The sequence below is a fragment of the Peromyscus californicus genome, unplaced genomic scaffold (assembly GCF_007827085.1).
Source record: "Peromyscus californicus insignis strain IS unplaced genomic scaffold, ASM782708v3 Scaffold_21__1_contigs__length_65335640, whole genome shotgun sequence".
Lineage (NCBI taxonomy): Eukaryota > Metazoa > Chordata > Mammalia > Rodentia > Cricetidae > Peromyscus > Peromyscus californicus.
In genome coordinates, this window is record NW_026294514.1 from 38350656 (window position 1) to 38368128 (window position 17473).

General features: G+C 42.1%; 1 protein-coding gene across 3 annotated transcripts in view; it reads right to left on the reverse strand.

Moving 5' to 3' along the window:
• Lpin2 (lipin 2) overlaps positions 1 to 17473 on the reverse strand; it is an 81049-nt gene that overhangs the window by 24097 nt on the left and 39479 nt on the right. For all 3 annotated transcript variants that reach the window (XM_052750099.1, XM_052750097.1, XM_052750098.1), the window contains 3 exons: positions 12260 to 12460; positions 4524 to 4619; positions 446 to 747 (listed from right to left, as the gene is read on the reverse strand). In XM_052750099.1, coding sequence (XP_052606059.1) covers positions 446 to 747; positions 4524 to 4619; positions 12260 to 12451 — 590 coding nt within the window. In that variant the 5' untranslated portion in view covers positions 12452 to 12460. The remainder of the gene's footprint in view (positions 1 to 445; positions 748 to 4523; positions 4620 to 12259; positions 12461 to 17473) is intronic.

Genomic DNA, 17473 nt, shown 5'->3' on the forward strand with positions numbered 1-17473 from the left:
AGGGGGGAGGGAGGGGGCAGGCAATGAAGGAAGGGGAGAGGAAGGTAGAGAAGACGGGAGAGTGAGGGGAGAGTGAGGGGAAGGAGATGGGGAGGGGAGGGGAGGGAGAAGGAAGGGGCAGGGAAGGTGGAGAGGAAGCGGGAGGGGGAAAGATCCCAGGGCTGGAAAGCTACACAACTGGAATATGATGTTCCCACTTGAATGTGCCCACTCCAAGTGAACCACTTGGTAAGAGCTGACCATTTGTTTCCCACACTTCGTCCAGACTGCTGCAAAGAGCCCCCGGCAGCACACCCAAGGGTCCAGCAGTAAGGGGTGGGGTGGTGCTCCTTCCACTGGATTTCATACCAGCTGGGTGCGGAGATCAGACCCACTAGCTCCTTGGAGCTCTACTGGGCACAGGGGCAGGGAGGCGCCGCAGAAGCCCGTTCCCTCTGGACCTTACCGTGCCGTCTGGGTCCCCTTCTCGTCATCCGAGCTCGCCGCCACATCGCACACGTCCTCCACCGCAGGAGAAGCCGCCGGCTCCTCCTTCCTGCTGTCCTGTTTGCACTTCTTCCTCCTCCGTTTCTTCTTTTTCACAGAACTCGGAGTGAAAACTGTCTCCGTCTCCAAGGCGTGAGGAATGTCGGAGCTCTGAGATGGTCTTTCATCTCCACTTGATTTCACCAAAGGGGTGTCAATATCTTTAAAGAACTGGTCTTCAGTAGGAATGGGTGAGGTGGCAAGATAAGCAGGTAGTTTTTCCTTAAAGAACAAAAGAAAAGTTAACCACACACACCAGACAGCTATCAAAACCATAATTAATTTCTCAAGTATACAAGTTCTCACAGGGGTAGGAAGGCTTAGTCCCCAAAGGTAAGAAAGTCACCTTGCTAGACTCAAATAAGCGTTAGTTCATTTCAGTATGTAACTGAGTACCTTTGCAAGAACTGTGTCAGCTCAGCACAGAACACGTAAAAGCTGCAATTAAATTCTGAGCCGATCAGTCAGGTGGCAGTGGCACACGCCTTTAATCCCAGCACTCAGGAGGCAGAGGCAGGCCTCTATGAGTTTGAGGCCAGTCTGGTCTACAGAGTGAGTTCCAGGACAGCCAGGGCTACACAGAGAAACTTTGTCTCAAAAAACCAAAAACAACAATAATAAAAAAATCTGAGTTGATGAAATTCTGTACTAAGAGCTATCAAAGTGGCAGCCGCATGCTAAGTATTACAGGGACTGACACACTGGCAAGAACATGGTGAAACAGAGGCCAAGGCCAAGGTCACACCTGACAGGGCAGCAGGGCAGGTGAGTGAAGCCAGCACAGGCAGGATTGACAGCCAAGTGGAAAGTGGTTATGACAGAGGCAGCACCTTACAATGAATGAAATCAATGAATTTCATTCCAAATATCTTTTCAGGAATTCAAAAGAAGAAGAAGAAGCGGCCCAATATTTAGAATAATTAAACTTTCCAACTTAATACTGAATAAATCAAATCTAGTGAACTTCTTGACCATTTGTTTCAATCAGGAGGAAGGAGAGGTAGACAGACATGCATAAATTAACTTCATAATTTAAAATGGTCAAATTTTTACACAATGGTTCAGAAAACATGTGAGTTTCCATAACTGGTACCCACTAAAATTTTAAAATTCGGATTTGGTAAACATTCCAAAGCTGGAAGTTTTGTTTACCAGGCTCATCACTAACATACAGCTGTCACTATACTGTCTGAATGACCCTAAGTCACCCAGAAGTCACCCAGGTGAGGCTGATGTGCCCTGATTTCTAGAGGTTTCTTTTAGTGGTTTTGTTACATATCAAGTTGTCCTGTACTTGTCTTCAAAGCTGTTTTGGTTTTTGGTAGTGTCTTCTTGCTTTATTACAGAAGTATTTGAGGTGAGGCAGAAAACACCCGGATGTCTACTTTGCTGGTTGGTTTTTGTCAACTCGGCACAAACCTGATGTATCTGGGAAAAGGGAATTTCAGCTGAGGAACTGCCTCCATCAGATTGCCCTTTAGACAAGTCTGTTGTTGCACAAATCCTAAATGGTCTTATAATAAAAACCTGAAGCCAGGTATCAGGGTAAAAGCTGAAAGATTAGAGACGCAGAGCGAGCCACAGCTACCACCTCTCACCTCACCAACTCCTCAGCCTGAAAGAGCCAGTTCCTGTCTCCTCCCGCCTTATATTCCTTTCTCTGTCCAGCTGTATCACTTCCTGTCTAACCTTCCCAGTGCTGGGATTAAAGGTGTGTGTGCCACCACTGCCTGGCTCTGTTTCTCTTTTAGACTGGATTAATCTCCTGTAGCCCAGCATGGCCTTAAACTAACAGAAATCCAGATGGATCTCTTCCTCTGAAGTGCTAGGATTAAAGGTGTGTGCCACCACTGCCTGGCTCTGTCTCTCTTTTAGACTGGATTAATCTCCTGTAGCCCAGCATGGCCTTAAACTAACAGAAATCCAGATGGATCTCTTCCTCTGGAGTGCTAGGATTAAAGGTGTGTGATACCACTGCCTGGCATCTATGTTTAATCTAGTGGCTTGTCCTGTCCTCTGATCTCCAGGCAAATTTATTAAGTGTACAAGCAATGTATCACCACAGTCAGTGGGGGCATTTTCTTGATTAATGATTCACGTGGGAGGGCCTGCTGTTGTAGGCAGGTGGTCCTGGGCTGTACAGGAGAGCAAGCCAGGAGGAACAAGCTAGTAAGCAGCGATTCTCCATCGCCTCGGCTTTAGTTTCTGCCACCAGGTTCCTGCTCCAACTGCCCTTAATGAAGTAAGCAGTAGGGTGAAATAAATTCATGGTCTTGATCACAGCAATAGAAACATAATTGAGATGTCCACCAATAAGACAATGGTTCGATACACCAGGCAAATCCACACCATGGACACTGTGCAGCGGTTAACAAGAGGGGTTGTTTCAGAACTGCTGACTGAAAGGAACGTTGATGATGAGCGAAAAAGTCAGATAAAACAAAACTAAATAGCCCCTAATGGGGTTTTGTTAACTTTTAATCCCCTTTAAAGGCAGGTCTTTATTTTATTATTATTTTATTCATAGTATGTGTCATAGAATAGTAATTCTAATATTTGTTGGATGAATTAGGACTTTTTTATTGTATTATTATTTTTGTTTATTTGAAAGAGGGCCTTAGTACATAGCTCTGGCTATCCTAGAATTTACAATAGTGCAAAAAATCTGATCAATTTAGTCGTACATGAAACAGAAAAAGTGTTGCAAGCTTGATATTCAGGCTGCCCTTGCTAAAGCCGGCTTTACAATTGTCGGCAGTACCTGTAACCAGGCAAAGCACTGTCAAGAACCCCCATCACTGGTTTATGTAACGATAATCAGTGATAGGGTTTACACTTGATTTTCAGAAACACATCAAAAATACTTTGTTTGTGCCAGCTAATATATATTATGTTTTACTCTGCTCTTTGCCTTTGTTTCTGATGAGGTGAAATTTTGTTTAGGTCATGTAAATGCAAATGAGGTAATAAACACCAGGAAGATGTTCAGGAAAACAAATGGATACGGTTCTTTTATAAGCTGCCTACACTGGTGCTCTTTCCCAAGCTTAAAAAAAAAAAAAAAAAAAAAAAAAAAAATCAAAATAATCTTGCTTTGCTATTGTTTATTTTTGTTGTCATTTTTTCTTTGTGAATTCACAATATCACAATAGTCATTCACCTTCAAACTCCAAAAGCCTCTGTATCCTGATAATTTGAAGCTTATTTTTGCTGTAATATTTAATTTCTTAAGGAAAAAGACACAGTGATGCTTCTACAGATTTTTTTTAAAAAGAGCCATAGTGACTATATCAAGAAGAGTATACCTGGGAGTGAGTGCAAAAGGACATGGGACTTGTACAGATTGTGCTGTCTTATAGAAGAAGCCACATGTACACTAATATATAAGAAGACATAGGCCAATTAATTTAACTGTCTTGAAATCATAATTCAGTGTCTCTTAAGGTCATGGGTATAATATTCCTAACCAAACAAAAGAATTATTTAAAAAACTTTATTATTAGTGTGTGGGGGTGTTGTGTGCAGCATGGCAACAGTGTGGCATCAGGACAACTTTGTGGAGAAGTTCTCTCCTTCCATCTTTATATGGCTCCAGATACCAAATTGAGGTTGTCAGGCCTATATGGAATGTGTCTTTACCTGCTGAGCCATCTCTCTGGCCCTGTAAACATGTCTTCCAAATTTAAAGGTCACATATGTACATACCCACACATAGCCTAAGAGATATGCCTCGAGGTAGAACTGAATAAATTCAAGTCAAGCCATAAGCTTTAATGGACACGAAGCAGGAAAGCCCTTTGGTACTAGATGATATTCTCCAAACCCTGAAAGCTGGTGTGAGCCCTTTTTGTTTGGAAGTTTGGTTCAACATGCAATAAAAGCATGTTTAGTGAATAATAACCATCCACACAATCATGGAAATTGCTGACCAGTTGTTTTAGACATGTTCTAGAAGCCTGACACGAAGTGCAAAGGGTCTGTGACCTTTGAGAACTTACATATTCTTCTTCAGTCTCCTCTACAAAGAAGGCTTCTCCATTATCACCCAATTTCATATGAAGATCCACTGCACTGCCATTGATTTCTATATCAATCTAGGGAGGAAACAACATAATTAAGCACAAAGTCTCTTTCATTTAGGCTAACCTAAACCTAAATTCTTGGCTCACAAGGCAAACTGGGCACTGGGTTTCTAGAGATATAGCCTAGAGAAATACTATTACTAGCCCTAGAGCCCATCCCCAAAAGAAAGAAACTTGGGTACTGGGAGAGACAGGTAGTCAGGGATTGAAAGAAAATGTTTTCACAGCATTTTAAAAGTTTACTGCTTAATCTCTCGATTTTCTTTTCTTTTTCTTTTTGGAGGACAGGGTCCTGCTATGTAGCCTACCCTGATCTTGACCTCACAGCATTCTGTCTGAGATTTTTCAAGTGCCGTGGTTACAGGTGTGAGCCACCATGCCCACCAGCTTAACTTGCCAAATACTGCGAAACGGGAGAAATATTGTTAACAAACATTTCTGTGCTTCCCAAGTTATAGCATGGGCAGGACTTGTCTCACAGAATTCAAACATTCAAATGTTTCAGTAACCCTAGCGTTGAGCTGTGAGTCAATTCCCTATTATTTTTATCCCAGGTCACCATGCAACACCAGATGCTGTCAGGACCAGTGAGCAATCACTGCTCTTCTGCGAGTCTGCTGGTGACTGACACTGTATTTTGTTATTCCATTCAGCCACAGAGCAAAGCCTGAGGGGCATGTGGCTATAGATATCTAACTTCTGTATATATGTGTATATGTATGTATATCTTTGTGTATGTGTGCTTCCATGGAGGTCAGAGATCAACCTCAGGTTGTGAATCCTTAGGCATTGTTCACCTTTTTTTGAGACAGGGCCTCTCACTGGGACCTGGGGCTTGTCTGATTAGGGTAGGCTGGCTGGGCAGAAAGCCCTAGGATCTGCTTGTTGGTCTCCCCAGAGCTGAGACCAACAAGCACATGCTACCATTCCCAGCACTCCCGTGAGTTCTGGAGAACCAAGCTTGGGTCCACATGCTTGTACAGCAAGCACTTTACTGACTGACCATTCCTCAAGACCTCATGTAACATCTTATAAAATGAACAATTCAAGGAGGAGATTATTGGCCAAGATATGAAAATACAGAAAAAAAGAAAGAACTGATAGCATTGTAAGAAACTTTGGCTTTCCTAAGGTCTCACCTGGTAAGCTAGTCCACATCCCTCAGCAAGGAAACTTCTTGCCACAGATGGAGACCACTACAGAAAACCACAGCCCCCCAAATGCAGAGCTGTGGAGTCCAGTGTCAATGTACACACCACAGTCCTGCACGCAGGGAACGTTGCAGAAGAGGGGCAGAAAGACTGTAAGAGACAGGAGGACCAGGGAGTCTGCTGTTTGTGTTTTCTGGAGAGGTTAGAGGAGACCCCTATAGAGCCTCACCAACATGTGGCTACTTAACACGAGCTGAACAAAGACAACAACAATACACATGCTAATGTGAATGGGTGTGGGGAGACCAAGAGGCTTCAACCTTACACATATAACTACAGGTAACTACAGAATGCTGAGTGTGAGAAAGTCTTCTCCAGGCAAGAGTAAACCAATTGCTTATCATGATCTGTCCTGAAAACATACATACAAATAACATTACACAGACTAAGTGGGATACACTTAATGTATTTCAGAACACACACACACACACACACACACACACACACACAGTGGTATTGTGTTCCCCAAAATATTGTGCACCCTAATAAACTTATCTGGGGTCAGAGACAGAACAGCCACTAGATACAAAGGCTAGAAAATGGTGGCACTCACACCTTTAATCCTAGTACTACAGAGGTAGAAATCCCTCTGGATCTCTTTGAGTTCAAGGCCACATTGGAAATGGCCAGGCATGGTGACACACGCCTTTAATACCAGAAAGTGAGCCTTTAATCCCAGGGAGTGGTGATAGAAAGCAGAAAGGTATATAAGGCGTGAGGACCAGACACTAGAAGTATTTGGCTGGTTAAGCTTTTAGGTTTTGAGCAGCACAGTTCAGCTGAGAGCCATTCAGATATGAGGACACAGAGGCTTCCAGTCTGAGGAAACAAGATCAGCTGAGAAGTTGGCCAGGTGAGGTTAGCTGTGGCTTGTTCTGTCTCTCTGATCTTCCAGTGTTCACCCCAATACTTGGCTCCAGGTTTGATTTTATTAATAAGACTCTTTAAGATTCCTGCTACACACACACACACACACACACACACACACACGCGCGCGCACACACGCGCACACACGCACGCGCACACACGCGCACACGCACGCGCACGCGCACACACACACACACACACACACACACACACACACACACACACACACACACACACACCAACAATGAAAAAAGAAGTCATGAATTAGCCAGGCAATGGTGGTACATGTCTTTAATCCCAGAACTCAGGAGGCAGAGGTAGATAGATTTCTGTGAGTTTGAGGCCAGCCTATAGTTAATTTTTTAAAATTCTTTTCTCTTTGGGGTGGGGTGGGGGGCTGGCATCCAGTTCCCAAATAATCACATGGAAACTTATTCTTTCTTATGAATGCCCAGCTTTAGCTTGGCTTGTTTCTAGCCAGCTTCTCTTAATTAATTATCCCATCTACCTTTTGCCTCTGGGCTTTTACCTTTGTCTATTTCTATATACCTTTCTTACTTCTTACTCCGTGGCTTGCTGTCTCCTGATGTCCTCCTCTGCTTCTCCTTTTCTCGATGCCCCTCCTTCTCTTTTTCTCCCTCTATCTATTCTCTCTGCATGCCAGCCCCTCCTATCCTTTCTCCTGCCTTGCTAATAGCCATTCAGCGCTTTATTAGACCATCAGGTGTTTTAGACAGGCAAAGTAACACAGCTTCACAGAGTTAAACAAATACAACATAAAAGAATGTAACACATCTTTGTATCATTAAACAAATATAACACATCTTCAACTAATATTATACAACACCAGCCTGGTCTACAGAGCAAGTTCCAGGACAGCCAAGGCTACACAGAGAAACCCTGTCTCGAAAAACCAAAAAAAAAAAAAAAAAAAAAAAAAAAAAAAGAACTGGAATAAGGGGGGCTGGAGAGATGGCTCAGTGGTTAAGAGTACTGACTGTTCTTCCAGAGGACCCAGCTTCAATTCCCAGCACCCACATGGCAGCTCACAACTGTCTGTAACTTCAGTCCTAAGGTACACCAAGGTAAATAAAATAAATAAATTATAAAAAAAAAGAATTGGAATAAGAACGGTGAAGATAAATCTCAGATACACATATTAATAATTCTTTGAATTTTATCAGTGTAAGGTAAAATTTATGGGCAACAATATGGGAAACAGGAATATTTGCATAGTAAGCCTAGTGAGGAGAAAAATCAAACATTCTCCTACAAGTGGATCCATGGTGGAGAAACCCTAGCAGACAGCAAGGGATTCAAAGTTAGTATCAACAGTAATAAGATGTGCAGTACAGATGATGGCACCCTTTAGCAAGAGTGAGCATCGTTCTGTATTCTTATTTCAAAGGACCAAATGGCAAACTCAAACTGAGGGACAACCTAGACAATAATTCCTATATTGCTGTGTTCCTTACCAGACAGTCAGGGAAGGACTGAGGAGCATTAACGAAATGCCATGCAAAATAACAGTAGAAAGGATACTGGAACAGAAATCAGACAGTCCTAGGAAAACTGACGAAATCTGGAGAATGTCTCTGGTTGACAGTGTATGCAAGTATAAATTTCTGGTTTGGGCAAAAGTACAATGGACACAAAAAATGCTAACATAAAGTAGGAGAAATTGGGCAAAAGAAACTTTTAATTTTTAGTTCTTAATTTTTCTTTTTAATTTCTGAATACTGGGAGGAGGGCAGAGGCCACAGTGTTCATGTGGAGGTTTAAGAACAACTTTCTGGAGTTGATTCTTTTCTGCCATCAGGTTCCAGGGACTGAACTTAGGCCATCACACTTGAATGACAATCATTGTCACTACTGACCATTCTTACCCACCTAAGAGAAGTTTTTCTGAATTAATTATATTTGTAACTTGCCTGGAAGTCAAAAATTAATGAAAAAAAAAAGTTTAAAATAATCAATGGCACTTGGGAGGCAGAGGCAGATGATCTCTGTGGATTTGAGGCTAGCCTGGTCTACACAGCAAGTTTCAGGACAGCCAGGGATGCAAAGTAAGACCCATCTCAAAAGCCAAACAAATAAATGAAAGCTGACTAGAATGACACAGGTCCATAATCCCAGCACCAGGAGAATGAAGAAGGAAGATAGTAAATTTTAAGGTAGCCTGGACTATATACAGAGCTCCTGGCCAACTTGGACCACATAGTGAGACTGTTTCAAACAAACAAGGTAATAAAATACTGTAAGAAACAAAAACATGGGAACTATCAGGGACTAGAAGAGACTAAGGTGACAGGACAACAGAATGTATTGTTGTTTGTTTTTGCTCTTGGGGGGGGGCACACCCAGCTCCCAAATAAATCAAACACATGGAGGGCTTTTTTTTTGAGGGGGAGGGTTTGAGACAGGGTTTTTTTGTGTAGCTTTGGAAGCCTCACTCTGTAGACCCGGCTGGCCTCAAACTTGCAGAGATCTATTTGCCTCTGCCTTCCAAGTGCTGGGATTAAAGGCGTGTGCCACCACTTATTAATTATAAATGCCCAGCCTTAGCTTGGCTTGTTTCTAACCAATTTTTCTTAAATTATTCTGTCTTTTGCCTCTGGGCTTTTACATCTTTCTCTATTTCTGTATACCTTTTTTTACTTCTTACTTCACTGATGGTTGGGTGGCCCCTAGTGTCTTCCTCCTCCTCTTGCTCTTAGATCTCTTTCTTCCTCCTCCCAGATATTCTGTCTGCCAGCCCTGCTTATCCTCTCTCCTGCCTTGCTTTTGGCCATTTGGCTCTTTATTAGACCATCAGGTGTTTTAGACAGGCAAAGTAACACAGCTTCACTGAGTTAAACAAATGCAACATAAACAAAAGTAACATACCTTAAAATAATATTCCCCAACAAAAATGTTTCTCATCCTGGTTGTAGAGAGTTTGCATGGTAAAAATATATATTAAAACTTGTCATGTATTCTTTACGTATATGTAATTTATCATATGCTAATAATAACCAATCAAAAAAATTAAGTATACAGTTAATAATACACTAATTATCCTACACAAACACATTCCCTTTATCTTTTAGAGGAAATGGCCACATTTACATTTGTGTAGCACAAATTCTAATTGGTCTTAATAACAAAAACCTGGAGTCAGATATGGGGGTAAATGCTGAAAGATCAGAGAAGAACAGCCCACGTCACCTCTTACCTCCAGGACTTCTCAGACTGAAAAGGGCCGAGCTGCTGTCTCCTCCCAGCCTTATCACTTCCTCTCTGTTGTCTATACAGACCTCCAGACCTCCAGGTTAGCTAATGGCTAGCTCCACCCTCTGATCCTCAGGCAAGCTTTATTTGTTACAGTACAAACAAAATATCACCACACATGTGCATGTGTGTGTGTGTATGTACATACACACTAGTGAGCCTTCTTCCCTAATGTACCCCCTGAGATTCTGGGATATAAAGGAACAGGAAAGAAGATATTTTTTCTTTTCTTGTGCCTGTGTATTATGCTCCTAAAAGTACTGGAGTTTTGACAAGGTATTTAACTTTGACTAGGTATTTCATAGTTAACAGTTAATGGAATTAACTGTGGCCTGGTAAAGAAATCCAATCCCCGATTACAAAGCACGCAGGGAAGGCCCCCTATCAGTCCCTTATCACCTATCAAGGACAAGTGCTTACATACATCTGCTGCAGTTCTGCTCTCAAAGGCCAAAAGACTGAGGCAACCTATCAATTAGAAACCTGGTTCCAGGGTATGGTGGGGTTGAGTGTGACTAGGGAGGACTTGCTGGGAAGACCCCCACAGAAATTTTACAAACAGATCCTAGGACACCTAATGAGAAAATTCAGGGCATAAATGGTTCGAGTCCCCCCAAAACAGTTCCAATCTGAGAGTACTAATAATAGTGTCACTACAAAAAATACAAAGAAGCCAGCGGTTAATCCCAGACTTTAATCTCAGCATTTGGAAAGCAGAGGCAGGTGATTTCTGTGAGTTCAAGGTCAGTTTGGTCTACAGAGCAAGTTCAAGAAAACCAGAGCTACACAGAGAAATCCAGTCCTGGAAAAACAAAACAAAAGAACTACAAAGAAAACAAATACCAAAGCAACCATGGCTGAACAATGCTGCCTAGAGTGGGAGCTGCCAAATCAGGAAGTAGAACTGTAGCTGCTTTTGCTTTCTAAAGGTGATCAAGCAGGGCTAGTCTGTAAAATCTAGTGGAAAATGATTCCATCATACTCCCTGGTGGGGAAAAAGTTTAGTTTGAGAAACCCATTTTCTTTCACTTTAAAAAAAACCTAAATTTAAAAAGAGGGAAATGTGTACCAAAAAAAATATCAACTAAAAACTCATCACTCTTAATTTATACATGTTGGTCTCTGACACACATTTCCACCTGTGCCAGGAAGTGGGGGCAGTGTTCTCACAGGGCTCCAAAAACTTAGTAAGAGTGTCTGGGATTATCCAGGTAGATAATGTAGTCGTGAAAAGTTGCCAACTACACGCTCTACAGAATTATACAATTAACTTGGTTTTAAAACTTCAAAAACCTCCCTACTGCCCAATACCCAAGGGAGAAAAAGGATATTAAAAAACAAAACAAAACAAAACAAAAAACCCAAAAACACTCCCCCCAATAAAAGCAAAAGAGGAAAACCACATTCAATTGGGGAATTAATTTCTTTTAAACAAATATAATCTACACCTGATAACATGAGCTTAGTCTACCTACTCATAATCAATAATAGTATTATCCTATCTATCTATCTATCTATCTATCTATCTATCTATCTATCTATCTATCTATCTATCATCTATCTACCTACCTACCAACCAACCAACCAAGCTGACCTCGAATTTGCTTTGTGGCTGAACTGAGGATGATCCTGGCCTGTTCCTTCTGCCTTTCTGTCCTCAGTGCTTAGATTATAGGCACTGGCCAGCATGTCTGACTTACGCAGTGACAGTGACTGAACCCATGGCTTTGTGCATCTATGCAAATATTATATTGACTTGAGCATATAGCTCTCTTGCGTGTATATTTTATTTTTAGACAGACTTTTTATTAAGATTTTAAAGTGTGCATGTGCACCACAGGGTACGTGTAGGGGTCAGAGAATAACTTTCCAATATGCTCTCTTGTTCCAGCCATGTGAGTCTCAGGGGTTAAACTTGGGTCATCAGGATTGGTGGCAAAAGCTTTAACTCACCAAGTCATCTGGCTGGCCCCACACTATTTTAAAGTGCTGTCTTAAGCAAAGGAAAATTTATTTTTTGAAATAAGCCCAACTTCCTTGTTTGTCACATCTTCAGTTTTGTTCTGAGTTTCAACATGTAGGATTATCTTCACAATTTCAGTTTCTTTTTCATTTGGAGAAACTTCCTGTAATAGAATCTTCTGAATTTAGAAGCTACTTCAAAAGCAAGGGTTCCTTACCAGTGCTTTCAATAGCATTTCCGTTTAAAAAAAAAAAAAAAAGTAAGGGGGGGGGGGATGACCCTGATGCCTTGTGCACTGACACCCCTTTCCCACCTTAAAGCAGGCTCTCCACTGCACTTACCACTTTCTCCTTGGATCTCAGGACTCCCAGCTTCCCAAAGCGCACATGAAAAGGTGAGCACTGATAGGTGCCATCCTGCTGTCGCACCACGACTACATCGATGCACCCAGACAACGTGGCTTGGTTAATGCCCTTGTAGAGTTCCTTTACAGTGACGAGCACCTGCCCAGCCAGCTGGCCCACATAATTCATGGTTTGAGACTGTAAGAAAACAAATATGATGTCAGCATTGAGTCTGTCAACTAGTAACAATGACCAAAAAAAAAAGTTTTGATTAAACATATACTCTTGTTTGCTATTCAGAGCCCATTCCTCTCCAGCGGCTGCTGCTGTGTTCACACATCTCTACAAAAGGACAGACATCTCAGACTGGGAGGCTGCCTCTAGGTGGGGCCTGAGGCTGCGGAAGTTCCATTTCCTTTTACACCCCAAGGGTGGGGCCAACTTGTCATCATGGAGTCCACTAACTCCATCTCCCTCCACCAACAGCTCAGGACCTGTAGAGAACCAACTAAAGAACCCCGACTGCCACACCTGTATCCCTGCCCAGGTGGTTTGGAACCTACCGCATCCACTCTGACCACAACAGCCAAGCAGAAAAAGGCCCAGGGGTCTTTTCTTCTCACAGAAAACAAGGGATGCAATTGACAGTTGAGATGTTATGGTTCAGATACATGCTGCGTCAAACAAACTACAGTGAGCTGCCCCAGGACTAACACACGCTAACATTACTTTTTTAGGGATATCCCTTCAGTACCTCAATACAACACTTATGTCCCACAATATTCAGAGCACAAAGAGGGTTTTTAATTTGTTCCTCAACCTCAACTCACTACTCAAATCATGATCAATTTGTTCCTCAACCTCAACTCACTACTCAAATCATGATCACCAGAGCTCTGCAATTTGAAGCGGGGGGGGGGGGGGGGGGGGGGGGGGTGTACCTAAGCCTGGCTTTACCCCTCACCCCCATTCTTCCACTGGGAAACCCAATCCACATAGAAACAAACCCTTTAGTCCTTAGGCTGTCAGATCTCATCCCAGTGGTTGAGTGCATCACTCAGCAGACACTTTAATATTATGTCAAAGCCAAATCCATGGAAAGTCCGTCCCCTTGATGTAGGATCAGAGAAACCCTCCAGTTCTAGGCTAATCCAGAAGTCAATATTTTTCAGACTTTAGAAGAGAGTCCAAGCTATTAATCGTGCGCACAGTGGTCTCTCTAAATCAGCTCTGGAGTTACCCTAAGCTCAAAGTTCCATCTCTGCAAAGTTCTAGAGAGACATTCTGTGTTGTCAGGTAAGTCCTAGGTAGAACAGGGACAAAGTGCTGATCTCTTGAGAAAATGAAGAGGACCTGCCAGTTCCTGCCTGCACGTAACTCACCCTACTCTCCAGAGACCAGCAGTGCCTACCTAAGGTAGCACAGATTCCGCTCAACAGTCTACACAGAGATGACTATATCCAGGGTCTGGCTGCTTGGCAGCCTGAGGCATATAACCCTGATCATTCCCTTGGGTTATTTATGTAACCAAGACTTCAAACTGCACACACCAAAGAGCTGACTTTGAGCAATGTACCAGGAGCCAAACTTACTATAATCTCCTAAGGTGGAGTCCTTTATGTTACAATTATGAAACAATTACAGACCGGTAGTTTTGGTTTTAGGATGATTGATTTGGCTTTGATAGCAAGGCCAGGTTAAGCATACATCAAATACTCAATTTTTTAAATTTTTATTTTTTTTGAGACAGGTTTCATTGTGTAGTTCTGGCTGGCCTGAAACTTGAGAGGTAAACTAGGCTGTTTTTGAGCTCACAGAGATCTGCCTCCTGAATGCTGGGACTAAAGGCTGTGCCACCACACCTGGCCAATCTCTCTCCAGGGTCTCACTTTGTAGCCCAAGTTGGCCTAGAACTCAAGGCCAAATAAAATCCTATTTTAGCCTCTCAAATGCTGGGAATATAGGTGTGTGTCACTATATTTGACAATAATTACTTCTTGAATGAACAAAGGAAAAATCAAATGAACTATCAGTAAATAAGCTAAGACCAATCAACAAGCTGTTCCATCAGAATACTCATGGATCATCTCATTGCATTTTCTTCCTTCCTTCCTTCTTTCCTTCCTTCCTTCTTTCCTTCCTTCCTTCTTTCCTTCCTTCCTTCTTTTTTGTTTGTTCGCTTGTTCTGTTTCATTTGCAATGGTCTCACTATGTAGCCCTGGCTGGTCTGGAATTCACTATGAGGATGCTGCTGGCCTTGATTCACAGAGATCCACTTGCTTCTGCCTCCTGATTTCCACCAGGCCTGGCTCACTGTATTTTTAAAAATTAGCCTTTCTAGATCAGGAGTTCAAGGACAGCCTGAACTATCTCCAAAACACCAAATAAAGAAATGAATTAACAAACTGTCTTTCTACTGTGAGATCTGTGTAGACCTGCAGAGTTCTAAGAAAGAATACTTCAAAAAACAAAACAACTACACACACACACACACACACACACACACACACACACACAAATAACAATTACACAGGTGGGCAGTGGTGGCTGTGCACGCCTTTAATCCCAGTGCTCAGGAGGCAGAGGCAGGTGGATCTGTGAGTTCGAGCCGGCCTGGGCTACAGAGTGAGTTCCAGGATAGGCACAAAGCTATACAGAGAAACCCTGTCTCAAAAAAACCTAAGAAAGAATACGGCTGCATTCAAATCCTCTACTGAGTGTCTTCTACTTGGGATGCACCAGCAAAGTATCATAACCAGTGCCTTCTTCTCCCCAGTCCCTAGCAACCACTAATATGTTCTCTATTTCTGAAATGTCTGCCATTTTAGAAAGGAAGTCATATAAACAGCATCATAAAGTATGTAGCCTTTTAGGACTGCCCTCTTTCCCTCATATTTTACTGCAGACTTATCCAGATGTCTATCAATAACTCATTCCATTTTACTGCTACATAGTATTTCATGGCACAGACTTACCATTAAAAAAATAAAAACAAAAAACAACCCCCCCCCAAAAAAAACTATTTACTTGTTGAAGAACAGGTTAACTGCAGTTTCTAGCTATTACAAATAAAGCCATAGTTATAAGTATATGTCATACAGGGTCTGTGTGAATGTGGATTTTCATATTCTAGGATAAATCCTAGGAGTACAACTGAAGGCAACTTTTCAGCTGCAAACAAAGTTCAGGCTTAGCTGTTTTGGAACAGTCAAGATTACTACTTTCCAGATCACACTATCATTTTACATTCCCACTAGCAATGGGAAGTGGGAGGTGAAATCATCTGGCAAACCTCACACAAGGTGGCATTACTGTTTACTTTAGCTATGACAATATATAATAATTTGCATTTCTTTAATAGCTAATGATGCTGAACGTTTAATTCACGTACTGCTCTGCCATGTGAGTGTCTGTCTACGGTCTAATAGAGTCCTTGTCTCACTTAGAGGGAAAGGAAATGCAGATCTTTGTTCTCAATTGGTCAACGATTATCTCTAAAACCAGAACAGAGATGAAATTCATTTGGAGGTAGTTCATCATATCATCTCTTTCACCAAGAAATTTCCACTGCCACTTAGCACACTCTGAGTTTTTCTGTTCTCTAAGTCACACATGTTCACAACATGCTGTTTTGCCTGTTGCAACATATTAGCTAGGTGGCACACTGAATCAGTACATGACTGATTGAGGATGGCAATGCTAAAATGAATATTGTTACAATTTGTAAAAAACCATAACAGTATAGACCTTAAAAAAAAACCTGAAAATGGCAACTTTTAAACATCTATATTCAGCCATAAACAACCATGTTCTAAATGTGTAACAAGCTTACATCAACTAGAGCATAGAATCCATAATTAAGTGTAACAACATCTATTCAGGATGATTTTAATTACTGTGGTTAAGAGATGTGCTGTTATACATAAAAATCTATTGTGCAAAAGCTGGTTGCTAAATGCAGAAAAATACAGGCTGTCAAGAAACTTCTTTTCTCCTGGCAGACATGAAGCCATTGGGTTTATATTTTGTAGGCTGAGAAAAACAAAAATATATAGAGGTCAGGGTCTTAACATGTACTATACCCCAGAAATGGCCAGGAGGAACCTGCTGACTATACAATATATCTAGTAGCAGTACTTTCAGAACGCTCACTATACCCCAACTTAGACTATTTTTAGACAGGATTTCACCATATAGTCTGGGCTATCCTGGAACTCACTATGTAGACTACATTAGCCCCAAACTCTCAGAGATCTACCTGCCTCTGCCTCCAGAGTGCTAGGACCAAAGGTGTGCATCACCATGCCTGCAAATATTTTAAAAGATAAGGAAACTCAAACTTCAGAGACATAGGTGGTGTTTTAAGGTGGATATTTATGTGTGTCTCCCTTCATGTACTGAAGCCCTAACCCCTAACATGAAGGGATTTGGAGATGGGCCTTTGTGAGGTCATGAAGGTGATTAGAAGAGTCTCACCCTCATTGGTGTCCTCATATACAAAGAAAGACAGAGATAAGAGTCAGCATTCTCTTTTACCCTGCCATATGAGGACACAGCCAGACATCTGCAAGCCTGTAAAAAGGTGCCCCTCCCCGACCCCCACTCCAACACATACACACACTGAATCTCTCAGCAACTCAGCCTTGGACTTCAAGGCACTACAGAATTGTAATAAATGTCTATTGTGTAACCCACACTCGTTTAGGTCAGATGCCATCCATGACATTCTGTTCTAGCCATCCTGAGTGTCTTCTTAAACAGCATACGCTGCCCTTGCTTCACCTCCGAAACATACACTACCAGCTAGAGAGACCACTTTCCCAAACAACTCTACTTCTTATGACGCATGAGAAGTCACCCTCCATGACAGTCACAACTGCATCTCACTTGTTAGTCTGGGCTGTGCACCCTTACTCTTGAAAGAGCGACTTGGTCTGCTCTCACTTTTATGACAAACCAGACACAGTGGTTCAGTGACAACCTGAATCATAGAGGAGTAGTACTTCCCAAGAAGACATATTGTTTGATGACCACTTAGTACTTTTTAAGATCAAACGCACCTCATTCAATCTTCAAAAATAGGACACAGGTTTGCAAGGCCAGCATTATTCATTTATTTTATGAGTGAGACAGAGACGAGTCATTTGCTTCCCACTATTGTACACTACTGTACACCAGGTGGTTCCACCTCAACCCAGGGTTCCTGAGGGC